Source organism: Phascolarctos cinereus, unplaced genomic scaffold (assembly GCF_003287225.1).
Source record: "Phascolarctos cinereus isolate Bilbo 61053 unplaced genomic scaffold, phaCin_HiC Scaffold_5;HRSCAF=322, whole genome shotgun sequence".
Taxonomy (NCBI): Eukaryota; Metazoa; Chordata; class Mammalia; order Diprotodontia; family Phascolarctidae; genus Phascolarctos; species Phascolarctos cinereus.
In genome coordinates, this window is record NW_027555958.1 from 377,143,014 (window position 1) to 377,169,755 (window position 26,742).

Consider the following 26,742-nt stretch of genomic DNA (forward strand, 5'->3'; position numbering starts at 1 on the left):
ATACTTGGCTAAAATTTAAGTAAATGATTTCCATAGCATACCCCTGACCTTAGTAACTCTATCAAAAAAGGACAAGCTAAGCACAACCTGGTCTTCATGAAGCCTGATGGCTCCTCGTGACCACCATTTCCTTTTCTGGATGCTCACTGGGCATTTCTTTGACAATGTCCTAATATTTTGCTAAGAGCTGAAGTTAAGCTCACTGCCACACAATATGCAGACTTCACTGTCTTCCCTTAAAAAAATCTGAATAATATTTGCCCTTCCAAATCCTGCAGCACTTCTGTTTTCCATGTTCTTTTAAAGATCACTCAGAAATCTTTGCAGCTCAGGAGCTCCCATCTGCCAATTCTTTCAGTACCTAGTTCATCTGAGCTAGCTGACTTGAATTCTTAAAGGGCAAGCTCATTTCTCTTGTTATGTTGGGTATCAACTCTCTGTTAATATTTTTGTTCCGTCTTTTCTAGTAAAGATCATTCTCCATTACAGAGAAAGATAAAGTAAAAGTCCAGCAGCTCTGCTTCCCCTTCATCATCTGTTATCATTATCCCATCCACCCCAACCCTTCTTTTACACTTGTTACCCCCAATATAACTTTTTAAAGAAACACTTTTTTGTTGTCATGAGTTTTCTTCAGCAATTTCTGATTATTCTGCAGTTTAGCAATAACACTAGTCCTACTATTGTGATTCTAATGACATCCCTGTATCTCTGGGAAGTGTATAACCAACCACTGGGCCTTCCAAGTCAGTCACCTGCTCCTAAATCTTTCATTTTCATCAAAACACCTCACTTCTGTCCTCTGCCGTAAGGACTTGCAGTAAACCATGTTAAATAATAATAACTTATAAATACTGAGCATTCCTACAGCCTCTCCCTTACCACCAAGATGAACTGAAGGGTGTTAATTTTTAAAGAGGAATGAATTTGTAATTAACACCTTAACATTATATTGGAGCCATTCTGAAGATTTTTCTATATAAGTGCAAATTGAGTCTTCCCAAAAGAAAGCTAATAGAAAATGAAAATAGATAGCAAGGGATGAAGAAGGAGGTTGTAGGGAGGGAAGGAAGGAAATTTGCTTTGCTGTTAAGTTTTCCTAATTCATGTGCTTCCTTTCTCCATACTCATTCTCACCTGGATTCTCTTAAGGCTTTAAGAGAGAAGGAAGGTTCTGATTGGAGGCTGTGGAGAAATTTGTGAAACTCAAGAAGGTTTGAGTCCCAGGTAACAGGACCTCTGACATGTATATAATCTAGGCCTTCATTTCCCTAGCCATACAATAGGGGTGATCAATCGAGTTATTATTTGTTTAGGACTTCAGCGACTTGACACATAGTAGGTGCTGAATAAATGCTTGTTGATTTGTTGACTCAAAGCATTATAGGATCCAGTGCAGGAAAGGACATTACAGCTCATCTAAGCCAAACTCCTCATTTTACAGATGAAAAAATTGAGTCCCAGAAAGGTGAAATTATTTGTCACAAAGTCACAATAAGTGGTAGAATTCTGATTGAAAATCATCTTTTGACAACAAATAAAATGGATACTCTTTCCACTATACCAAGATACCAGCATTTCCGGGTTCCTTGGGTCCTTCAGATAGCATCCTGTTTCTTCTAGCTGTCCTGATTAAATCAAGCCTCTATAATTTCGTAGAGGGTGTCTCTTCTAGCCTTAAAAGTGCCTTGCAATGTGAAGCAGGGGAGGAGAGGAACAAACATGAGCAGCATTCACCCACTGAGTTGGGGAAGTTCTGCTAAGTGGGTGAAATTATGGGGGGCTGGGAGCAGGACCTAATTTTAGTAGGTGTGTCGAGTACAGAAGGGAAGAAGAATGTCAGTTGACGCTGGCAAGTGTCATTTCTAGGCAAGGACTGAGCAGCTGCTGCAAGGCAAAGAAAGCCCGTGGATGCAGCTGTGGTTACCTAAGGTGGAGCCCCTGGCTGTGGAGGGAATGAGAAACAGAGCCTTCGTTTCTTGCCTGCTGATGTGCAGAGGGAAGGCCCGTTCCCCCGATACCAGACTGAAGTGTTCAGGGACTCAAGCCACTGCTGCTTGCCTCCTGCTTGAATGGAAAAAATGGAAGGGGAAAAGCAAGTCGGGCTCGTGCATCAGTTGTCCTCTGAGGCAGTCCCTACAGGACCTGATGGGTGGAGTCTGAGATCCACCCTAAGTCTGGTCAATCTCTTCCTTCCTTAGCTTTTTGGAAGAAGATGGGAATTTTTTTCACTTTATTTTTCTTGCTGGTTTTTTTTTTTTTTTGCAACATGGCTAATATGGAAATAGGTTTTGCATGATTTCACATGTATAATTGATATCACTTTTCTTGCCTTTACAATGGGTGAGGGAGGGGTAGGAGGGAAAGAATTTGGAACTCAAAAAAAATTTTTAAATGAACGATAAATATTTTTTAAAAGAGAAAGAAGATGGGCTAGGGGAAAAGGACACTCTTTTGAGGCCATAGGCCTAGCAAGCAGAGTTTTCTAAATTGCTTTTCTCCTTTGTCTCTCCATGATCATTCCAAAATCCCAGTGAATTTCTGCTGAATTCAGAGGATCCCTAATGGGCCACTGCCCATGCCATTAACACAGGATTTCCAAAGGTTTCCTAGGGCTTCTTTCATCTGGTCCCTATATGCAGACACACAGAGGCTTGTACACACCCAGATCCCCCACCTCTTTCTAGACACTGCAGCAGAGAATACAGATCACATCAGACTGAGACCCAGACAAAGCTGATTGTCTCTACTCTCCCAGAGGGAGGCAAAGATTAAGGCAGGGATTGGATGATTTACAAATTCCGGTCCCCAGTCCCACTGCCTCAGCCTGTCTCCTCCTGGTTATTTTTTGCTAAACCTATGGGGAGCAGTAGGGCTTATATATGCATATGTGTGTTTGTGTGTGATGAAACACTAGAAGAAAAGGGCGAAAGCTAGAACAGAAGCTTTCTGGAAAACATCACGTGTCTCCGGGGGTCATGGTAAGTTTCATCCTTTTTCTGCTGGGACATTTGAGCTGGACCTGCCCCTTTTGTGGCTCAGAGAGGCCTATGGGCTCTTGAAGGTGAGCACTGACATGAGGGGAGGAAAGGAGGCCTGCTCTCAGAACTGGACGCCTGAATCATGGGTGAAAAAGAAGAGGTGAGCAGGAGCTGGTTCTGCCAAATGGGGGTGGGGTTCTTTGGGCACCAGCCATCTCACCTTCTTCAGTCTGGAGGTCTGTTCCCAGGACCACAAATGGAATGGAAACTAGGTTAGGTGAGAGGAAGATGAGGAGGAAGAAGAGGAGGAGGAGGATGAGGAGGAGGTGGAAAAGGAGTTATCATTCCCTCACAATAGCCCAAACTCTGCACCCCCATCCTTCCCTTACTGCTGGCTTGGGGAAGGGCCTATGTGAAGGGCTGTAGGTACAGGCCTATGGCCTATCAAGTGTTTTTCATACATTTTGTCTGGAGGTATCTGGGAAGAGAGAATAGGGCTGTGATAGCTGAGGTGAAGAAGCTATCTATAGGAAGTGGGGGTCCTTGGTCAAGTTACAACCCCACTGCCCCTAATTTTCTTCATCTGTAAAATGAGGCTGGACTAGACATTCTCCAAGGTCCCTTCTAGGTCGATAATATAATTTCCCCAAACACCACCACTCCCTCTTCTCTGGAAGAAGTGGTTTTGGCTGCATACCTCTGACAGACATAGAGAATAGAGGCCTTAGGCTCTCTTCTCTCTTCTAGGTTAGATAGAAGGAAAAAAGGGAAGGAGACAGGGCAAACAAAGGAGCTTTTTGTTTCTAAGCTACCCTCATATCCAATTTTACTTTCCTGCCCTTTGCTGCCAAATGCCCCTGCTTTGTTTGAGCCCACCAGGCGAGACTGCAGAAGTGGCTGCTTCCCAGGCTGCCGCATTGCTACCCTGGCCCTCATTAGTGACAGGCAGAATGCCGTGTCTGCTGATGAATCTCCTCTCCATATTCCCCTGAGGAGGGGGAGCCCGAATGGTTTGTAAATCATTCACAACTCTCTCTCAATTCCATGGTGACATGGAATTCTTTTTAATTAAGAAGGATGGAAGGAGTTGCTGACTCTGGGGACAGTGGCATTAACTTATTAACTGGCATTTACAGAGCCTGGTTGGAAGAGGATACTGCGCACCCCCGCCTGCTGCCCCTCGGTCTCTGAATGGCTCTTCCTAGCCTCATCAGCTCCTGGCATGAAATAGGGGTGAAGGCTAAGGATCAGCATCCAGTGAACCCAGAACCCAGCCATGCAGATATGGCCTGGGGAGAACCCATACTGCTTGCCCTTTTCAGAGATGGGTTGGAAAGACCAGTGAAGACTGGGGAGCGCAGCCAGGATCAGGAATATGGCGGCTTCTAAGGCTGTTTGTATGTCATGTCTCTCTTTCCCCCAGCTCCTCTCTCCATCTAATACGTTCAGAGTCAATAAATATTAAGCACCTTCTATGTGCCAGGTACTATCCTAAGCACGAGGGATACAAAGAAAGGCATAAGGCAGTCCTGGCCCTCAAGGAGCTCACAGTCTAATGGGGGGAAAAAAAACACATTAAAAGGAGCTGAAGTGGGAAGGAGGGAAGGTGCCTAGCTTAGGGTGGACTTCATTATGAAGTCCTACATTTGATGCTGGAATTGATCTGAGGAAGTGAGTTTCAGAGTTGATTTAATGTTGCAGAATGATGAGTTTCTGACAATCATGAAGCCAGGAAAGCAGCCAGGTCCACACAGCTACGGTGTATCTGAGGCTGAATTTGAATTTGAGTCTTTCTGACTTCAGACCCAGCACTCTGTCCACTACTCCACCCAGCTACCTCTAGGTTAGCAACTGCCCTGCAGCTGATAGATGAAAATTGACTGGGGTGCCAAGCAGTTAAGTGACTTGCCCAGAGTCACACAGACAGTATGTGTCAGAGATGGGACTTGAACCCAGGTCTAATCCTGATTCTGAGGTCAGCTCTCTACCCACTACACCATACTTCCCTTCTCATAATAAAGAAGGCTATATTCAAAGGAAGGGAATCAACTGGAGATCAGACTAAGAGAGATGAACTTTGGTGGAGCCTATGAGATTGAACTGGGATAAGAGGAAAGGCTTCCTGATATTAGGAGAGCTGTGAGACTCTGGAATAGGTAACTGAGGAACGAAGGGTAGAAAACTCCCTGCTCTGGAGAGATGTATGTAAGAAAAAGATAAAAGCATCTGTCTGGCCCAGTTAAGGACTAGCCAATTTGTGGCATTAGCTCTCTACAGTGGCATTTTTTTTCTGATAATGCTGATATTCTGGGCTTTAAATAATCATTGCTTTCGAAAGGTCTTTATTAAACATCTGATTAACTATACATGGCATTGTAATAGACACTTAATACAGAGAGAACTACCTAGAAACACAGCCCCTGCCTTCTGAGAGTGCACTGAGATTTGGAATTTGTTAGCTCAATCCAGTCTCAGGGCCAGGTGGCCCTGGTCTATTGAGTATTTTGTCATTTGCCCAAGGCTCTACTGCTTTTTCTAGAAAGAAGGGAAGAAAGGAGAAACAGCAACAGCTAATCTTGAGGTCTGTCTTCTCCCTGCTCACTCTCATGTGACATGGTCTAAACTATCACCAAACCCTTGAAGTTCTGCCCTTGATACCACCCCCACCCCCAATGGCCCTGAGATCACGAGAATGTGCTTAGTCTGACAGGAATGAGATTGACTGTCCTTCCAGGTTACTCCCCGAGCTTCTCCAAAGCACACTGTCTAGTAGAGTTTGGAGTGTTGTTGTTCAGTCTTTTCAGTTGTGTCTGACTCTTCATGACTGCATTTGGGGTTTTCTTGGCAAAGATACTAAAGTGGTTTCCCGTTTCCTTCTCTGGATTATTTTATAGATGAGGAAACCGATGCAAACAGAGTTAAGTGACTTGCCCAGGGTCACATAGCTAATTAGTGTCTGAGGGCAGATTTGAACTCGGCTCTTCCTGACTCCAGGTGCTCTGTTTACTGTGCCACCTAGCTGCCCATTTTACAGAATCAAGCACAGTGCTGAGCATGTAGTAGGTACTGAATACTGATTGACAGGGTGGGATGGTAGGAATGTTTCTCCAACATTTTACTGCAGAAGAAACATTGACTTTACAGTCAGGGCTGGGTTTACATGCCAGCCCTGCTATTTACTGCCTGAGAGACCATGGGTAAGTCACTTAACCATTTGGGGCTTGTGGGCTAAATGATCCTTTCTAGCTTTCAATGTTATAATCCCTTCAAGATTGGAAGTGAAAGAGGGACAAGTTGTGTGAATAATGCATCAATATTATAATAATAAGATTCCACAGTATCAAAATCCATTTATCTTCAGGGCCTCTCACAAGCACCCATAGCCTCATCTCTATGGCGGAAAGTGAGACCATGCCTTTGAATGAGAAAAGTAAATGAAGGCCTGATACCTTTGAGTGCATTTTCTAGCAGGAGGAACTTAGGTTAGACATGAAGAGAAACTTTTTGGCTGGGGAGTTGGTTAGACCCTGGATTGAGAGGCTGAGGGAAGTAGCAAACTCTTTTCCCACTTGGCACTCCAGCAGGCCACCAGCTCAGTACAATCAGGTTGGGCAGTGATGCCCCAAGGGATTGAAATAATTGTGAGTAACTTGCTAGGTTTTAAGCACTTTCAGTAGAGGGACCATATTGGATGAGGCAGGGAGAAGGAAGCAGTTCTTCCAGCAACTGGAGGGTGGTGTGGCTTAGTAGATAGAACATTGAACCTGAAATCACAAAGGCCTGAGTTCAAATCCAGCCTAACACAGTAGCTGTGGGACTCTCCTGAAAGTCACTTAACTTCTGTCTGCCTCAGTTTCCTTGCCTATACAATGGAGATCACAATAGCACCTACCCCTGAGGGTTGTTGTGAGGATAAAATGAGATATCTGTAAAGCTCTTTGCAAACCTTAAAGTGCTATATAAATGCTATTCTATTAAATCACTGTGGAGAGTCTGCATTTATATGCTTTTCCAAATCATAACAATTAGAACCATTCAAAAGTGGATTGCTTCAGGAGGTGGTAAGTTCTCTATCACTAGAGGTCTTTGAGCAAACGTTGGACGGATACTTGTTGGGGATATAGTGGAAAATATTCCTATTCAGGTACAGCTTGTACTAGACCTCTGAGGTCCTTTCCAAATATGGTTCTATATAGTACAGTATAGGGATACGAAACAATAACTTGAAGATGAGGTTAAGTGTCTGGAGATCAGTGTGGGTAATTTAGAGCCAACTGTGCACCTCAATTCCAACTACCCAGATCACAGTTTACCAAGGGGATAAGCATCATCTTCGGTAACTGGGGTTCCTGTGGAACCGTCTGACAAATAAGTCACCCAAAAATCAATAGTGGCCATGGGTGCTCAATGATAGTGGAGATGAGCAGCTTCATTTAAGGCTAACTCAGTTCACCAGTTGCCTGATCTATTGCCTTTTAGCTATTTCCCTGTTCATTAAAAACTTTCCCAGAGCAGAAAGGGAGTAGAAGGGGACACTGATTTACACCAGCCCAGACTTACTTCTTGTTTACCAGCTATGGTAGGAAGTGGAACGGGAGGGGAGCAGGATGAGATGAATGTGCACAAGGTTTGGAATAGTTTCACTCCTGCCTATTCTTCCAATCCCCAACTTGTCTGCATAATCAGGAACTAGACAAAGGAGTGCCTTCACCTCCTTTCCTCTTACTCTCAGCAGATTGGCCCCTAACCTCATCTTTCAACTGAATCTGCTCTTTCCACAGTTACCAATGATCTCTTAGTTGCCAAATCCAGTGTCCTCCTCTCAATCTTCATCCTTCTTGTCCCAACTACAGCCTTTGACACTTAATCACTCTCATCTCCTTGATACTCTCTTTTCTCTAGGTTGTCATTACACTGTTCTCTCCTGGTTCTCCTTCTAATTGTATGACCACTCCTTCCTCTTCTTTGCTAGATCTTCATCCAGGTAAGAACCAACAACCTTGGGTGTCCCCCAAGGCTCTGTCCTGGGTTTGTCTTCTCTTCTTCCTCTATACTATTCGCTTGGTGATTTCATCTGTTCTCATGGATTCAATTATTATCTCTATGTACATAATTCTCAGATCTATTTACCCAGCTCTAATCTTACTCCTGACCTACAGTCTCACATCTCTTACTGCCTATTGGACATCACAAACTGAATGCCCTATAAACATCTTTCTTTAAGGCAATCAGGGTTAAGTGACTTGTCCAGGGTCATGGCTCAGCTAGTAACTGTCTGAGGCCAGATGTGAACTCAGGTCCTCCTGACTCCAGGGCCAGTGCTCTATCCATTGCATCACCCAGCTACCCCCAACATCTTAAACTCAGTAGGCCAAAACTAAACACATTATCTTTTCCCCAAAACCTATTTTCTTCTGAACTTCCCTATCATTGTAAAGAGCATGACCATTTATCTAGGAACCTAGACTTACAACCTAGATGTCATTTTTTTTAAGGCAATTGGGGTTAAGTGACTTGCCCAGGGTCACACAGCTAGTAAATGTCAAGTGTGTGATCTGAGGCTAGATTTGAATTCAGGTCCTCCTGACTTCAGGGCTGGTGCTTTATCCACTGCACTACCTAGCTGCCCCTAGATGTCATCTTAGAGTTCTCACTGTGTCTTATTGCCAATTTCCATCATTTGCCAAAGTCCTGTTGTTCTCACATTCACAGTATCTCTAGTATATCCCCCCCTTCTCTCCTCTGATACTGCCAACACCATGCTGCAGGCACTCACACCTCACATCTGGACTAGGGGAATAGAATGCCCATGGGCCTGCCCAAGTGTCTCCCCTATGCCAGTGTCCTCCATTCAGCTGCCAAGCTAATCTTCTAAAGCACAGGGCTGACATTGCTTTAGGCATTTAACGCCCTTCACAACCTGGTCCCTTCCAGTTTTCTTACTGCCTTCTGTGTACTGTATGAGCCAGTGACACGGATATCCTTGTTCCTTGTACATGACACTGCATTTTCTGGCTGCATTTTCACTGGCTGTCTCCTGGGTTCTCCCTTCTCACCTCTGCCTCCTGGCTTCCTTAAAATCTCAGCTAAAATCCCACCATCTGCAAAATGCCTTTCCCAGTCGGCAGACCATTGCTGGTATTCCCCCAGTTTACCCTGTAATCTCTTATTTATATAAAATTGGTTACATGTCTCTCCCACTGGACTGTGAGCTCCTTGACCGTAGGCACTGTGTTTTTGCCTTTTTTTGTATCCCCAGTGCTTCTTAGCGCAGTGCCCGGCACATAGCAGGTACTTGTTGACTTGCTGAGGAAGGTTTCAATCCTAGTACCTCTCTCTAGGCTCACCCCTGAATAGGCTGATAATATTGGGGAACTTGTCATGAAAACTCATTTATTCAGATCTCAGTGATCTGAAATTTTTATTAATTCTCGCTTAATAACATGAGTAAGGGGCAATTTCCTCCTATTTAAATTTTCAGTTACTATCTTTACAAGCATGTGGAGGAGGAAGAAATCTAAAAATGAACCTTTCCATACCAAGATCTTAAAAAATTAAGAATACTTTCAACTCTTGGGCCCACACTGAATTCCTACATATTAAAAGACTTGTGTTTATGATCCATGTTTACATATTGTGGGCCTACTGTGAATTGTAACTTATCTCATTACTCATTGTTACTCATTTCCAAATTGGTGGTTTGACTGTTCAGTAGAGAGCCAACTTACAATGCCGATGTCAGAAAATAAGGATGACACCCACTTGATAAATTTTCTATATTCTTTTGAGAGGGACGCAGTCTCACCCCTGTGTACATGGGGGATGCTGAAGAATCGATCCGAGTAATGCATTTATGTTGGGCACATTTGTGGTTCCTTTGCACAGCCTGGCGGGGCTTTGTAATGGGGTTTCATAGTGTGTGAAAAGCTACTGGGAAATGGCGGCCATGTGCCCTTTGGTTTTTCTGATGATCTCAGCCGGGCATCATTTGTTGTACTTTTTCTGCTCAGGTTTCCCATTAACAGGGTATTGGGGAGAAGAGAAGTCCATGAATGCATGTGGCGGTAACTGGGGTTTGGGACCTTGTGGCTGTGTGACCCACAACAGCATGGCTCTGTGGAAAGGGGGCCGCCAATCTGTACGTAAGGATGCCTGGGGGCCACATACTGACTTAGTGTTAAAATGTAATGTTACATGTGTTGCATTGTATTTTTATTTATTTTTATTAAATGTTTCCCAATTATGTGTTAACCCAGTTCTGGCCATGCTCTGGAGTGTCGTAGGCCCTGTGTTTGATACCTCTCCACTAGATGACCTCTGATATCTCTTCTAACTCTAGATCATAATCCCATATATTTGTGTATAATGCCCCAATACATGTTTGTATATCTCTCTGGAAGCACATTTCTATTTCAGTGTAGAGGAGATTGTGTGTGTGGGTGGGTGGGGGTGGTTGTCTGCATGTACATTTTAAGGAGTACATTATATCAGAGTATATGTGGGTGCAAGTGAGGAAGTCTCCCACACTTCCTCTGCCTAAACACCCAAAATGAAGTGGAAAGAGCATTAAATGATTCTTTGTGTCTGTATAAACAAATTGGGTAATTTGGTCACCCCTCTTCCTACTGCCTTCCTTCCCCCCACACACATTTTCCTTGGATAACAAGGAGGTGTTGGCCTTGGCTACTCAAGAAACCGTTTCCATCCTCCACTTTAGAGTTGCCTTACCTTACTCAGGTAGATGAGGATAAGTGTGCCCGGCCAAGAGCCCTTTCCCTCCTCCCATGGGTGAAGCCCTCCTGGGTTATATAATGGAGGCTGATGACTCTGCAGTGGGGATGTATGTTGATTTCTTGCACAGGTGTGAAGCTCTGGGTGGGGATGTGTATTTAGCCGGCTCCCTCCCCTCCCGTTCTGTGTATCTTTCTCCTCCTGGCTGCTCATTTATTCAGCTCATCTGCATGTCTGCCAGCAGTGTATTGAGTGGAAAAAGGACAAATCACCTTCTCCCTTAGTCTCTAAGCTGGGCGGGTGATTTCCAGTGTCTTCTAATGGGCTGTCTTTGCTTCCCTCCCCTGATCAACAGTGACACTGTGTGTGAGTGTGTGTGAGTGAGTGTGTGTGTGTGTGTGTGTGTGTGTGTGTGTGTGTGTGTGTGTGTGTGCAGGCGTTTGGGGGGAGGGATGGTGGGAGTGGAGAATGTCTTGAACTGCAGAGGGAAGGTTAGAAAGAGCACAGGCTCCAGTGATTTTTAACTCCTTCCTCCTCAGGAAGGGTGTAGGTGGAGCAGCAAGCTGAAAGAACCTCTGTGAATCCCACCCCACCCCCACCTGCCCCTTAAGCTGCTCCCCCAAATAACAGCCAAGCGGATCTGATCTAACCTGATGGGGGGGGGGAGCCCAATGTGATGTGTGATCATGCTGTGGTAGCGTTCTCAGCTTCTTTCCCCGTTAATTAAAGTTGGAGAAAGGGAAAGGGAGTCTGCTCGGGAGAGGAGGCTCACTGAACCAGCTGCCCTTGATTCTACTCCATTGTCCTCCTAGGGCCAGGTGTGGATGCCTCGGGATTAATGGAGCCATAAGGAAAGGTAAAGAATCGGCCGGGGTGTGTGTGGTGTGTGTGTGTGTGTGTGTGTGTGTGTGTGTGTGTGTGTGTGTGTGTGTGTGTGTGTGTGTGTGTGTGTGTGTGTGTGTGTGTGTGTGTGTGTGTGTGTGTCTGCATGGGGGCTCATGGGGGTGGGCAGCAGCCGAGGCCAGTGATGGATGCTGCAAGCGACGGAGGGATATTGATTGTAGACTAGTCAGCATATCTCTTGCCTCTGATCTCTTGTTCCCTACCCTTGGAGCAGCTGCCCCTGCTGCTTCTCAGGAGGTGGCAGGGTAACTACCCCATAGAGGTGAGGGGATGGATGCCCGGACAGTGCCACCAGTGACTGCCATGGAGGTGCCCAGCGTCAAAGATTTCCACTGGAAGACCCTGGCCCCACTGCCCAGTCGTCGGGTCTACTCGTCCCTGGTGGAGGCGGGAGGACAGGTCTATGCCATAGGAGGCTGTGATGACAACGGGGTCCCCCTGGACTGCTTTGAGGTCTACTCCCCTGAGGCTGACCAGTGGACTTCCTTGCCCCCCATGCCCACGGCCCGGGCTGGGGTAGCTGTCATTGCCTTGGGGAAACGGATCATGGTGATTGGGGGTGTGGGAACCAATCAGCTACCCCTGAAGATTGTGGAGATGTACAACATCGATGAGGGCAAGTGGAAGAAGAGGAGTGTGCTGAGGGAGGCTGCCATGGGCATCTCTGTCACTACAAAAGGCAAGCCAGACCAGGCTTTGGACGTCATGGGGCACAGAGGGGCTGGGAAGAGGGCAGGAAATCAGTGGGGTAGACTTGTTGGAGGGCTGGAAAGGGAAGAGGGTTTTGAGTTGGGTTTAGGACAATGGCTTCCCAGGTTATTCTTCTTGCAACTTTTTTGAAAGCTCCCATAACCCTCCAGGGCCCCTTATTCTCCTCCTACCAAGACAAAAAGGGTACAAAAGCCTGAACTCCACCTCACAGGTGTCCCAGCCACCAAATAGCTGCTTGACACTCAGTAGTTTTGGTCTGACCAGCTCAGCATAACAGCACATCACAAAAGCTGAAAAGGAGAGAGCCCAGATGCCTGGAGAGAACAAATCACCCCATACCTCACTGCCCAAACCAGTCACCCCATAACTCACTCTAAACAACTGTTTGGAGCTCTCTAGTTATTTCTCCTACCACTCCTTCCCATCTCCAAACTACCCTGTGACCCCAAAGGGAATGCCACCCTTCTGTTAGAGAAATACTGATAGAAATTGAGAATTGAATATCTGTAACAGTACCCTTCTACTACAGGCTTCCACCCATCCTTAACATTTTCCCTTTGTGGATGGTCCACCAAGCAATCCTCAAGCATTTACTTATCACCTACTGAATGCCAGGCATTGCGCTAAGCTTTGGGGATACAAAGAAAGGCAAAAAACAGTCCTGCCCTCAAGGAGCTCATATTCTAATGAGGAAAAAAAAACCTTGTAAATAATGTAGTACATACCAGATGCAGACAGAGTAAACGGAAGGGAATACTAAAAGAGAAGACTCTAGTGGCTGGAGGGAACACAAAAGTTCTTCAACAGAAGGTGGGATTTTAGTTGGGTCTTGAAAGAAGAGGCAGAGGCGAGGAGGGAGAGTGTTCCAGGCATAGGGAACAGCATAGTGCAAAAGCATAGAGACAGCAGTTGGGGAACAGGCAGAAAGTGGAAGAGAACAAATATTTATTAAGCACCTACTATGTGCCAGGCACTGTTCCCAGAAAATATCTTTACGTATATTCTCTCCTCTGGACTGTTGTGTGTGAGGCGGCATTCTGTCTTCCTTTTCTTATAACCTCCATATGTCCTGGGCCCTCTTGAGTATAGAAATTAATCTGAGAAAAGGAGACATTCTCCTATTTGGTCCCCACAAGGAGAGTTTTATGGCTTTCCTTTTGGCTATCCTTGGTTGGGGAGGGGGGAGAAGTCAGAGTACAGAAAGCATAAGGTCACCCTAGGCTAGGTGCCCTGGGAGCTTGACAGAACTGGCTTAGGTGGTGGTTGAGGCTGGCAGGGGACATTAATCATGCCACCAGAGTTGCATGGACCTGAGTCCTGTACCAAGGGTGCAGGGCATTGAGCAGGAAGGGACCCTTCAAGCTCCTGGCCTCTGAGGCCACGTCCCAGTTGTGGTGCCCAGCGGGTTAAACGGGGCTCCAGGCATGACTGGTAGTGGATATTGACAAGTCCCCTGTCAGGTTGCCCACTGACTCTGGGTGTGGTCTATCTCTTTAGATTACAGAGTTTACGCAGCAGGAGGAATGGGACTGGATCTCCACCCCCACAACCACCTACAGCACTATGACATGCTCAAGGACATGTGGGTATCATTAGCCCCCATGCCCACCGCCAGATACGCTGCCACTTCCTTTCTCCGAGGTTCCAAGATCTATGTGTTAGGTAAGGCTGAGTGACATGCACCCTCAATGTACTCCCGTTTTCCCTCCTGGGGGTCAGTTTATCATGTCTCCCCTATGGGGAGTGTACAGAGCCATCTTCCAGGCATTGTGAAGTAGGGCAGAGGTCTAGAAGAAGGACTCACTGTCCTCATGGAGCTCGTTGCCATATAATTAATAAATATTAGAGCCAGAAAGGGACCTCAGAGATCATCTCATCAATATTTTTTTCTTGCAGAAGAGGAAACTGGTACGCAGAAAAGTAAAATGATTTACCAAAGGTCATAGCTTTGTGAGGCATGAACAAACAAACAAACAAATGACAAACCCTTGTCCCTATCTTTGGGGAGGTATTATTTGGGGGGAGAGAAAGACAAGGCATATGTACAATAACTGATAACTTACAAAGCAACCTGCAAGTAAGTACAAAGAAAGGTCAGCATAGAAAGTGCCTTGGATAGGGAATTAAAAGACCAGGATCTGAATCCTAACTTTCCCACTTACGCAGCCTGTGTGACCTATCTGGGCCCCAGTTTCCTCATCTGTAAAATGTTGGCATTGGACCATCTGACCTGCACTATTTCTATGATCCTAAAATTGACTGAGTATATAAGCTCTAAAAGGGCATGGGGCAGAGGAGCAGTCAGAACTGGGTATGGGTCAATCACGTTAGGTTCCCTGGAGGAGGAGGCTACCATACTTAAGGGAGAAGGAGGGATATTGGTTGCCAGAAATGAAAAGAGCATCTCAGGTAAGAAGGGAGAAAGCACAAAGAAAGAATCATCAAAAAGTTATAATAAGCTTGGAACACTGATACAATACCCTGCGCTAAGCTGGGTGGGAAACATTCTCTAGAAAGGGTGATTGCTGGACACCTTTCCCAGATGGAATCTCCTTCCCTGGGGTGGTAAGCACTGGAAAGACTCTGCTTTGGTCTGGAGCTTTAGGTTTTGCTCTGAGAGGGAATGAAGGGAGAGTGGGATGGATAGGCAGAAAGAAGTCCTTCAGAGGGCCTTTGATCTTGGCTTTTAGGGGGACGACAATCCAAGTATGCAGTCAATGCCTTTGAGGTCTTCGACATTGAAACACGCTCATGGACCAAGTTTCCCAGCATCCCTTGCAAACGAGCCTTCTCCAGTTTTGTCCCCATGGATGGCTATCTGTATAGCCTGGGAGGCCTGCGGCAAGGCCGCCTCTATCGACAACCCAAGTTCATGAGGACTATGGATGTGTTTGACATGGAGCAGGGTGAGTCTTTCAAACCCTACCCCCCACTGATGGAGTCCCCTCATCTTCCCATCACCAATCCAGCAAACATTTATTAAGCACCTACTAGGTACCATGAGCTGTGCTAAGTGCTGGGGATACAATTAATGAAAAGGAAGGTAGTTCCTGCTTTCAAGGAAATTACAATCTAAAGGAAGAGACTATGCACAAAAGGAGGCAGGAAAGGGGTAGGGAATCCCCATAGCTTCTCATTCCCAGAACACTGAAAGTTCTGAATGGCTGTCTTTTTGCACCCTAGCACCTCCTATCTGACTTTTTGCCTATACAGACCTCACGAGCTTTTCAAAAGTTTGCCCCCACCCTTCATCTCTTGATCAAATTCCCTCCACCTCCTGTCCCTCCCCTCTCCAATCCCTCCTCCAAACAGCTACAAAAGTCATCTTCCCCAGGCACAGGTCTGACCATGTTACTCTCCTGCTCTCAAGCTTTCACTGACTCCCTATTGCCCATAGGATAACATACAGAGCCCTGAGCCCAGTATTTCAAGTCTTTCACAACCTGGCTCCAATCACCTTCTCCAGACATGTTTTCTGATCTTATTCTGCCCTGTGAACATCTTTGTGCATTCATGCAAGCCCGGGACACACTCCCTTCTCACCTCTGCCTGTGGAAATCCTTCTCTTTCTTCAAGATGCAGCATCCATGAAGCTTTCCCTGATTCCCCAGCTGAAAGCATTCTCTCCTTTCCTAGATTTCCTGGAGCATTTGTCCAGATGACTCTTTTGCTCCTGGTTATTATTTTTTATTCATAATTATATTTACTTATTGTATTTATTCAAGCATGCATGCACCCTTCTCCTGTCATCTTTCCTCTAGATATTCCCAGAAGATACCACAAGATTCCCAGAAGATGCTTGGCACATAGCAGGCACTTAATAAATGTCTATAGGGCAGCTAGGTGGCACAGTGGATAGAGCACCGGCCCTGAAGTCAGGAGGATCTGAGTTCAAATCCAGCCTCAGACCAAACACTAGCTTTATGACCTTGGGCAAATCACTTAACCCTAATTGCCAAAATAAATAAATAAATAGACAGATTAAATAAATAAATGAATGAATGAATGTCTGTCAAATGAATGAAAGGAAGAAATGCTACTCTTGGCTGAAGAGGGAGCTTCCTACCATTTAGAGCCAGTACCAGGGCACAAAACACAAGAAGATCCCAGCAAGGTCACTTGTTAATAGGAGTTGGTATAAATGTACATATTTTAACAGCAGAAAATTCCTATCTTTAGATCATGTAGCTTTTTTTTTCCCCTAGTGATAACTCAAGTTACCACAAGGGAAGCAGCCAGATGTGATGGAAAATGCTGAATTTGGTATTAGACTATCTGGGATCAAATCCTAGCTTCGTTGTTTGCTTGTGGTGTGACCTGGGTCAACTAACCTTAGCTGGGCCTCAGTTTCCTCATCTAGAAAAACAAGGGATTGAAGTAGATGAGGACCTCCCTTTGAGAGGGAGCTAGGTGTTGCAGTGGATAGATAGAGTGCAGGGCTTGAGTGAGTTCAGACTAGGCCTCACACATGTGCAGTCTGGGTGACCCTGGCCAAGTCACTTCACCCTGTTGGCCTCGGTTTCCTCATTGTAAAATGGGCTGGAAGAGGACATGGCAAACTACTTCAGCATCTCTCCCCAAGCAGGGTCATGAAGATTGTAAAATGGGCTGGAAGAGGACATGCCAAACTACTTCAGCATCTCTCCCCAAGCAGGGTCATGAAGAGTCAGACACAACTGAAAATGGTTGAACAACAATAACAAAGTTCCTTAGAGCTCTAACGTTACGATCTGACGATACTAAATCGAATGTGAACTTGCCAGAATCCATTGCCTGTCATGCCAAGGACCCCATTCAACTCCATGAGCCTCAGGGCTGAGTCCTGACCTAGCCGGCCAGGAGCTGGAAGGGTCTTCCTGCTCAGTGCTCTGCACTCTTGGTCCAGGACTGAGACGTGTGCTGCTCTGTTAGATGGCATTACTAATGCTAACCCAGCCTCCTCAAGCTGGCTCAGAGCAATGGCGCAGAACCAGCAGTAGACGGCATTTGCCCAACAAACCACAATGTTCTAGTTGGGGACAGGGGGATCAGTTTCTCAACTTTGCCCAGAGGGCACAGAGAGGTAGCACAGTGCGGTGAGTACAGTACCAGACTAGGAGTCAAAAGATCCAAGTTCGAATCTTGCCTCAGACATTAATTTCTGTTGTTATTCAATCATTTTTCAGTCATGTCCAATTCTTCCTCACCCCACTTAGGGTTTTCTTGGCAGAGATATTGGAGTGGTTTGCCATTTCCTTCTCTAGCTCATTTTATAGATGAGGAAACTGAGGCAAACAGAGTGAAGTGACCTGCCCAGGGTCACACAGCTGGTAAGTGTCTGAGGCCAGATTTGAACTCAGGAAGATGAATCTTCCTGTCTCCAGGCCCTGTGCTCTATCCTCTGCACCACCTAGCGGTCAGATACTAACTAGCCGTGTTATTTTAAGCAAGTTACTTAACCTAGTTGCCTAAGCCTTAATTATCTTAACTGCCAATCAAATAGAAGCTCCATGGGGGCAAAGACTGTTTATTGTTGTCTCTGTTTCCCCAGTGCCTAGCACAGTGCCCCGACTTAACAATTGCCTATTGATTGTCTGATTGACTGAACTATAAATAAAATAATTATAATTGCATTAACTTGCTTCACAAGTCTGTTGTGAAGAAATATACATGTATATACATATATAAGGTGTTATTATAATTATGTCTTGTTCAGGGCTATTCATATTCATCCCTAGATATAAATACCTGTTTATCTAGAAAACAGTTTTTTCCCAAAGATTATTTCCATCTGTTTTCTCATTGCATCCTAACAATAATCCTGCACCTGCATGAGGTAGGTAGGGACAGAGTTCTATATTCCTGTTATACAGATGGATAAACTGAGATAGAGCCATGATTAGATCAAGAACACACAGCAAACTAGAGACAAAGCTGGAGGTAAAATCCAAATTCTCTACTGGTCTAGGACACTTTAAGGGGCAGCTAGGTGATGCATTAGATAGAACACTGGGCCTGCAATCAGGAAGATTGGAGTTCAAATTTAGCCTCAGACATATACTAGCTGTATGACCTTGGGTGAGTCACTTAATTCCGTTTGCCTCACTTCCTCATCTGTAAAATGGGGATACACTGGAGAAAGAAATGGCAAACCACTCCAGTATCTTTGCCAAGAACACTTCACGGGCGATGTTCATGGGGTCAGGTAGAGTTGGACACGACTGAATGACCAAACGACAACAGTGCCCTTTAGATAGAAATCTGAACTAACAGGATCATGGGATTTAGAATGGGGAAGGATCTGATTCACCTGTAGTCCAAACTCCTCATTTTACAGATGGGGAAACTGAGGTCCAAGGAGAAGCAATCTTCTAGCTCAGAGACAATAGGACAAAGCTCTTTGTGGAGAAAGGAAATATAATAATATAGAACAGAACTGTAGAATATTAGAACTAGAAGGGACATTAGAGATTATTTAGTCTAATTTCTATGTTTTACAGCCAAGGAAACTGAGTCTCAGAGAAGTCAAGTTCCTTCCCCGTGGGCATGCAGCTAGTGAGTGGGATGAGCCATGGAGAATCTCAGCAACACCTCCCTTAGACATGTAAGGGTGAGGTCAAAGCCCCTTGTGGGGTGTCATGCGGACCTGAGCAGAATGAGTTCAAACTCACTTCCAACTTACTGCAATGGAGGTTGAACAAGGGGGCAGGGAAAAGGTAGGAGGTAGTAGTGTGGGGCAGCAGATAGCATGCTTCACTTGGAGTCAAGAAAACCCAGGTTTACCTAATGCCTCTGAAGCCTGAGGAAATCACTTCATCTCTGTGGCCCTCGCTGTCCTCATTTGTAAAATGAGAAACTTAAATGTGTCTGTGAGAAACCAAGTGTGGTCTATGGACCCCTAGGGGTCCCCATGACTCTTTCAGAAAGTCCACAGGGTCAAAATGATTTTCATAAGATACCAAGACATTATTTGACTATTAAAATCCTCCTGTCTTCTACATATCTGTGTGAAGAGGGATTTTCTTCATATACTTCAACCAAAACAACAGATCACAGTAGAGCAAATGCAGAAGCCAATAGGAGAATCCAACTGTTTTCTATTAAGTCAAGCATTAAAGAGATTTGCAAAAAATGTATAAAAATAATGCCACTGGGGCAGTGAGGTGAGGCAGTGGATAGAGCAGGGCCCTGAAGTCAGGAGGACCTGAGTTCAAATACGGCCAGCCTCAGACCAAACATTTAACACTTATTAGCTGTGTGACCCTGGGCAAGTCATTTAATCCCAATTGCCTAATAATAATAATGATGATAATAATAATAATAATGCCATTCTCTACACTAAATTTTATTTTTGTTTTGGAAAATGTATTTATTTTTCATAAACATATGTTTTTATTTTAACATGTAATGGGTCTGTTATAGTTATTTTTAATGAATAAATATTTTAAAATTTTATTAACTCTAATTTCCAATATGTTAAATATCAATAGATATAACCCACACAAACAGAAGCTCTTTGGGGTCCAATTGTTTTTTAAGACAATAAAGGGGTCCTGAGACCAAAAAGGTTTGAAAATGGCTGGCCTAGATGATCTCTATGGCCCCTTCTGGCCCTAAATCTATAATCTTCTGATCCTATGAATTCTATTGACCTGCAAGGGATATATTTTGTTGTGAGGTCGTTTCAGTCACGTCTGACTCTTTATGACCGCTTGTGGGGTTTTCTTGGCAAAAAGACTGGAGTCGTTTGCTATTTTCTTTTCCAGGTCATTTTACAGATGAGAAAACTGAGGCAAACAGAGTTAAGTGACTTGTCCAGGGTCACACAGCTAGTAAGCATCTGAGGCCGGATTTGAACTCAGGAAGATGAATGGCCACCTAGCTGCCCCAGGGAGACATTTAATACTGATGTATGCCAGGTGTGAATGGACATACAAATGCTTGCTCCCATGCCAGAGATCAGATCCTTTCCCAGAGGCTGCATTAAGTGGTTGTGACCAACATCTTTTCTCCTCCTTTCTTGGCCTCTAGGAGGTTGGGTGAAGATAGAGCGGTCTTCGTTCCTGAAGAAGCGCAGAGCTGACTTTGTATCAGGCTGCTTAAGAGGGCGAGTCATAGTGGCTGGAGGCCTGGGTAAGAGTCAGAGCACTCTGGCAGTGCTGGGGGGTTTGGGGGACACCAGAGGATCCATGGCAGAGATTGATAACCCCTGAAGTCAGCACTGTCCCTCTCCCCAAAGATCACCAAGCACCCCCTGTAGCAGAAAGAATGCTGCATTTGGAGGCCAAGGATGGTTCTGCTTCAGACCCAGCTCTGCTACTCAGCAATAAATCAACATGCATTTAAATGGCTGATGCAAGCCAGGGACTGTGCCGAGTACTAGGAATACAAATGCGGAAAATGGAACAAACATTTCCCCTTCTGGGACACTGGACAAGTTACATCCTCTCTCTGGGGCTCAGTTTCCCCATCTTTAAGATGAGAGGACTGGACCAGCCCTTCTGGCTCTAAATCCCAGGACTAACATTCTAGTTAGAACCTCATCCATCAGCAGCAGTGACAGGGAATCCCTGGGGACCAGAAGGCTCAGGCTGTCCCTTTTTTAGAGGAGGAAATGGAGGCATAGGGTGAGTAAGAGGCAGGTGTGCTAGATCTGACTCCTGATGGTCTGGGCCAGGTGGATTGTTAAATTTTCAGTGTGAGTATTTAGACATTGGAAATTAACAAATGCTACAAAGCAGGGTGAAGTGACTCGCCCAAGGTCACACAGCTATTAAGTGCCTGAGGCCAGATTTGAACTCAGGAAGATGAGTCAGAAAGGCCCGGCACTCTATGCACTATGACGCCACCTAGCTGTCCTGCCTGGCACATAGTAGGTACTTAATAAATGTTCCCTTCACCACTATACCATACAACAACTACTCACTTGCTTGACATGGGTGAATGTCCATTATTATTTATAACTTACATTTATTTAGTGCTTTAAGGTTCATAAAACAGCCATTGGGGATGGGCAGCATGAGCATTATTATCCCCATTTTACGGAAGGAAATTGATACTAACTTGCCTGAGGTTATGACAGCTAGTTGGTAGTGGCCAAGGTAAAACTTGAACCCAGGCCTCTGGGTATTAGGTTTAGCCACTGCAGCATGCCATCATGCTGGGCACAAACACCCTCTGTAGCCAAGGATGATGAAGTCAGTCAGCCCATTGGGGAACAGGTTATGAAACTAAGCTGTGGTCTGTTCTAAAAGGCTTAGCACCCATGCCTTTTATCGGCATTTTCAGGGGACCAGCCCACAGTCCTGGAGACAGCAGAGGCCTTCCACCCAGGGAAGAACAAATGGGAGAGCCTGCCCCCCATGCCCACTCCCCGCTGTGCCTGTTCCAGCATCATCATCAAAGGCTGCCTCCTCGCAGTGGGAGGCGTCAATCAGGGACTAAGTGATGCTGTGGAAGCCCTGTGTGTCTCAGACTCCTAGCCTCATCCTGGCGCCTCCCTCGAGAACCCCAGTCCTCGGAGATTCGTCGTTTCTTGGCAGGGTTAAAGGATTTCATCAAAGCCGACCGAAAACTCCTCCAGTATGTGAAAAGTGGGCAAGATCTCCAGGGGCTCACTCTTCTGAAATCCATCCACCCCCACCCAGCCCTATCTCCCAAGAATATGAAGATATGCCCCCTGAAAAGTCACTGGACATATGTCCAACCGGTCTCAAGCAGGGAAAGTCCCACCCTCACCCTCGGCTATTGAAAGGTAGATGGATGCCCCCCTCCCCATGCCAGCCTATACCTTTCCTATCATCTGCCCTTACAGCTGGAGACAGAGTTCCATGTCTTCTCACCGCCTGATGTAATAGGTCATTGGAGGTCAATGACTGCTGGTGAGTAGTGAATGTGGCCCCTCAGTAATTTGGGGGACTGCCCTAACTCAGTGATAGACTAGGACCAGACTTTGTCTGAAAAGTGGGGAAAGGGAGAAAGCTACAGCCTCACGCCCAGGCAGGGGTGGGGGTGGTCATGCCAGACAATGAAGGCAAGTATGGAGGAGACAGAAGAGACCGAGAATAGAGGAGACGGAGAAGGAATCTCCACCAGCGGCAGTGTTGGGGACTAGCAGAGCCTGAAGAGACCAGCTCTGACAGGCTGCAGAGCAGGGGCTGTCTTTATCAAGCCACACAGCAGGTGCCAGATTTGCTGAAACTGTTCAAAGTGCTGACATTGAGGCTGGTGATTCTTCAGGCTGCAGCCATAGTTCCTGGGTCTGTTTGGGTAGAGGCAGCTGACTGAGGGTCCAAGCCTCAACGGTTGAACTCATCCCCTCCCCTTGAAAGAGCCCCAGTCACCTGTGTGGCCTTGGGTCCTTGGCTACTCCTCTCCTCACCCCTGCCATGTCCCCTCAGGCTATAATAGGATCATAATAAGCACAGCTGAGGGGACACTGGCCAACTTTTGAAAGGGGTTTGCACAAAAGTTTAGGTACTTCCTAGCCTCAAACAATAGCCACAGTGAGACCCACAAAGAAAATGAGGTTACTGGATATCCAGATCCTGAGCAAAGAAACAGGAAACACCTCTCCCTGCTGGTTTTACCTACATCAGCAACTTCCTAGATGCCAAGGTATCAGTATCAAAAAAGTAACAGATCTGCATGAAGCTGGCTCCCCTTGGAATGGCTGACCTAGCTGTGTTTGATGGATGCTTGCACCCTGAAGGGTAAGAGGAAAGTAGAGTCAGGATCCAGGCATGGTGGAGAGATTAGAGATAGGTTAGTGTAAGGTAGGAAAAGTAAGATCTCCAAGCCCAAGCTCCTTCCCAAGCTGAGACTGGAGCATCAGCTTGGAGATGAGAGGTCCCTCCCTGGACAGGTCCAGAGATGCTCAGAGGAGCTGTCCACATCAAGCTGAAGACAAGGGGACATCAGGCTGACTGATTCTATCCTTGGGTCATTTAGTACATGTGGCATTTAAGCCCCAGACAGTGTCCCCCCACACCCCCCACTCTGCACACAGGTTTGAAGTCAAAGACATTGGTCCAGTAGGTGTTTCTGTATCTTCAGACCTGACCATCAAGTTTCTGGCTGACATTGAGGAAGGGCATGAAGAATCCTTGCAGCAGTCTGAATGGTTTTAAGCAAATCCAAAAACACTTCTTCATGTCCTCTTCATGTCTCTGGTGCATGGTTTTCCTCCAAAATGGTCTGCCCTGTAGCCTGGCATGGCTGGCCCTCTCCCTCTGGTCCCTCTGTCTCCTCCTGCCTGGTGCCATGCCCCCTCTCACCATCAGGCACATTCAGACCTGTGTCAACAGGCTGTACTTTAACCCTTGCTTTCCCTCAAGTTTGGAGGGCTGCTTGGGAGTCAAAGTTTGACCCCAGATATTCACTGGATTAGGGCAGCTCTCCAGAGAGCATCTTGGAGTAGAATGGTTGGGGATTTCCTACCCACCAGTGGGTACTGACCTCCAACACCCTGTTATACTTTACAGGAAGTCCTGTACTAAAGGCAAATTGGAAACTAAAATGCTATCCTTTGCTCATTGATCTCAGTGAATTAGGATCTTAAGGACAATCTGGCTTCCTGGGGCCCAGTTTGGGGATAGAGACAAGAGGGGAAAACCAGAGTTCCTCCCCTCCTCTCAACACCAGCCAAATGGCGACCTCCCTCCACCCCAGCTTCCAGGAGAGACCTGAACTTGGACAGAGAAGCAGCTGCACCAGGAGGGAAGGGCATGCAGCAACACTGTTAGGGCTCTGGAGTTATCAAACCTCCTAGAATGACCTCTTTGTCTTTGGAGTTGTTCTGAGCAGGAGCCGAACCCAGACCAGGGATGTGTGCTCCTCGCATCTTTCCTGCTCCCTTTCTGCCCCTTCCCCAGACGCCTGGTGTTATTGCCACTGTTCTCCCAGGACCCATTCCCTGGGGCAGGGATAGGGGTCTCCTGCTGACACTGTGCCATCCAAATCCACCTTGGATGGGCTAATTGCACTTCTGGCTAATAGCAGCAGCACAAGGATTAAAGTCTATATTCGTATGTTCTCTTGCACCATTGCATGGGGAGGCAGGAGAGTGAGAGGGATGGAGAGTGGGGCAGGATGGTATCTACCGTGGGGAAAAGAAACACCAGGAAGAGCCTCCTCCTCCTCAGCATCCTGAGGAAAGAACACCCCATGTCCCTTAGTGAAAGCATTTCCCAATCTCCCTGTCCTTTATCAGGAAGTCTTTCCAGTGTCCAGCCTCATCTTGTCCTGGGATCACATTTAGAGCTGGCCGGGACCTCAGAGGTCATCTAGGCCAAAGTGTGGCTCGGAGGTGCCGAGGGACTTCCCAGGGTCATACAGAGATCTGAGATTCAAATCCCAGCTCTCTGACTCGGGATGTAGCACCTTCTACACCGTACCGATAGCTTGCCCTCATATAAGACTTGGCCCATCCTTGTCACCCAGAGACTTAAGGGCTGAGTGTTCTGACCTTTCTGTTATTTACAATCAGAGATTTGAGGGCTCCCCTCCCCCAAGCTGTCTTATAAGTCAGGACTGCCACCCGACCTGGGTCCTAGGGTAGCCCTGCCACCTGCTGGCCATTCGTAGCATTTCCATCCCATCCCCATGGAAAAGGCTTCTGAATGTCCAGCAGTCAGTCATCGGTGCCCCCTAGTGTAGATGTGGAAAAATTTCGGGGTGGAAACGACAGCTACTATTTATGAGCAATAGCTCAAATTTCTATGCTGCTTTTAAGTTTATAAAGCAGTTTCTGTGCAATAACTCTATAAGGTAGGTGAGAACTGAGGCTCAGAGAGGTTATTTAAATTTCTCAAGGTCACACAGACAATGGGGGAATCAGAAAATGGCACCCATCACATGGTATTGGAGGCAGGTCTCTAACCCAGGTTTCTCCTCGGTGTCACTTAAAGCTGAGGTATGACACAGATCTAAGGTCTCTTCAAAAGGCAGTGGGAGAGTACTCAAGGTACAACTTAGATCGTGCATAAGGTGGCTATTTATTTCCTCCACACAAAAGAAATGATTAAAATCCAAAGGCTAATCTAGCATGCTGCCCCACAGGGATTTTCCATTCAATTCGACAAGTATTTTATTTATTTATATATATTATAATATGTATTATATGCATTAATATAAATACATATATTTATGTGCACAGGACTGTTCTTGGGATACCGAGATGAAAAAACAGCAAGAAGCTTACAATCTGAGGGTGGAAAGATTAGCATGGATGCAAGCAACGGTAATATATGTAACAACAGAGCCGTGCTGCGCCCAGGAGGGCAGGAGTACTCACCTACTCCCACTAAGGGACCCCCAATTCCAGGTTCATGCAAGTATCTCAAGGCTCAGTCCTGGGGGAGCCTGATCTCTAAAAAAAGAGGTGGGGCTCTTTTCTTATACTTTCACTCTTACCTTTGGGTCCCAGGGAAAAATCACTTAAAGCTGAGGTATGAGGTATGACAGGTCTAAAGTCCCTTTAAAAGGGAATAGAAGGGTACTCAAGGTACAACTTAGATCAGGTATAGGGTAGCTATTTATTTCCTTCACACAAAAGAAATGCTTAAAATACAAAGGCTAATAGGTAACTTATGGGCGGCTAGGTGGCACAGTGGAGAAAGTGCCAGGCCTGGAGTCAGAAAGACTCTTCTTCCCGAGTTCAAATCTGTCCTCAGACACTTACTAGCTATATAATCCTGGCTAAATCGCTTAACTCTGTTTGCCTCAGTTTCCTCATCTGTAAAATGAGCTGGAGAAAGAAATGCCAAACCACTCTAGCATCTCTGCCAAGAAAACTCCAAATGTGGTGGTGGAGTCAGATGTGATTGGAATGACTCACCATCAACAACAACAAGGAGCAACCGAAAACGAACAGTAGTTTGGTATACACACTATATGCACCTCCGTTTGGGGAGACTGAGGCTGGTAAATCACCTGAGTCCAGAAGTTCTGGTGCAATAGGACCAAAGCCAAACCACCCAAGTCAGGAAAATGTAGCAGGTTAAAGCTTCTGTGCTGATCAATATTGGGAGGGGGCCTCTTGGGTGACTACTGTACTTCCAGTCTGGTTGAGAGTGAGGAAGGCCCAGTCTCAAAAACAAACAAACACACCAAAAAACTTGAAGAGGAAAACTATAACTCCTATTATATTCCAACCAAACATTGACACTTAAAACATTAAAACATGAAACACTTAATGGGACTATTGATTAGACATTTTTATTGCTCTCCTTGGCTCTGAATTCTCTGAACGGTCCTCCCAAAGTCCATGTCTTTTGGCTGGTCAGGACAAGCTTTGGGCTCTTCATCATTTCTTGGTTTTCTTTTCCAAGAAGAGTGTAGTATTGAAGCTGCTTCCTGCTGCCAATCAGCTCCCCTTGAGGGTCCCAGGAACCCCCAGCCTCACTCACAAGGCTGGAAAAGTCCCACTTGTTCCGTT

At 45.9% G+C, this 26,742-nt stretch overlaps 1 protein-coding gene and 1 pseudogene across 1 annotated transcript; both read left to right on the forward strand.

The window, feature by feature from the left end:
• The first annotated feature begins 11,079 nt into the window (after positions 1–11,079).
• Positions 11,080–26,505, forward strand: KLHDC8A (kelch domain containing 8A). The gene is made up of 6 exons (XM_078156377.1): positions 11,080–11,568; positions 11,830–12,294; positions 13,824–13,988; positions 15,017–15,232; positions 20,337–20,438; positions 21,594–26,505. Exons 2-6 carry the CDS (start codon positions 11,886–11,888, stop codon positions 21,785–21,787), a joined length of 1,086 nt encoding a protein of 361 aa, XP_078012503.1. The 5' UTR covers positions 11,080–11,568; positions 11,830–11,885; the 3' UTR covers positions 21,788–26,505.
• LOC110219684 (multivesicular body subunit 12A-like) lies at positions 22,345–26,505 on the forward strand (annotated as a pseudogene).
• Positions 26,506–26,742: the final 237 nt, after the last annotated feature.

Bases quoted from the DNA above. Each gene is read 5' to 3' on its own strand.
- KLHDC8A (XM_078156377.1), top strand. From the start codon at position 11,886: ATGGATGCCCGGACAGTGCCACCAGTGACTGCCATGGAGGTGCCCAGC. The intron at 15,233-20,336 runs GTGAGTCTTTCA...CTTGGCCTCTAG, and splicing joins TGTGTTTGACATGGAGCAGG to GAGGTTGGGTGAAGATAGAG. The intron at 20,439-21,593 runs GTAAGAGTCAGA...CGGCATTTTCAG, and splicing joins CATAGTGGCTGGAGGCCTGG to GGGACCAGCCCACAGTCCTG.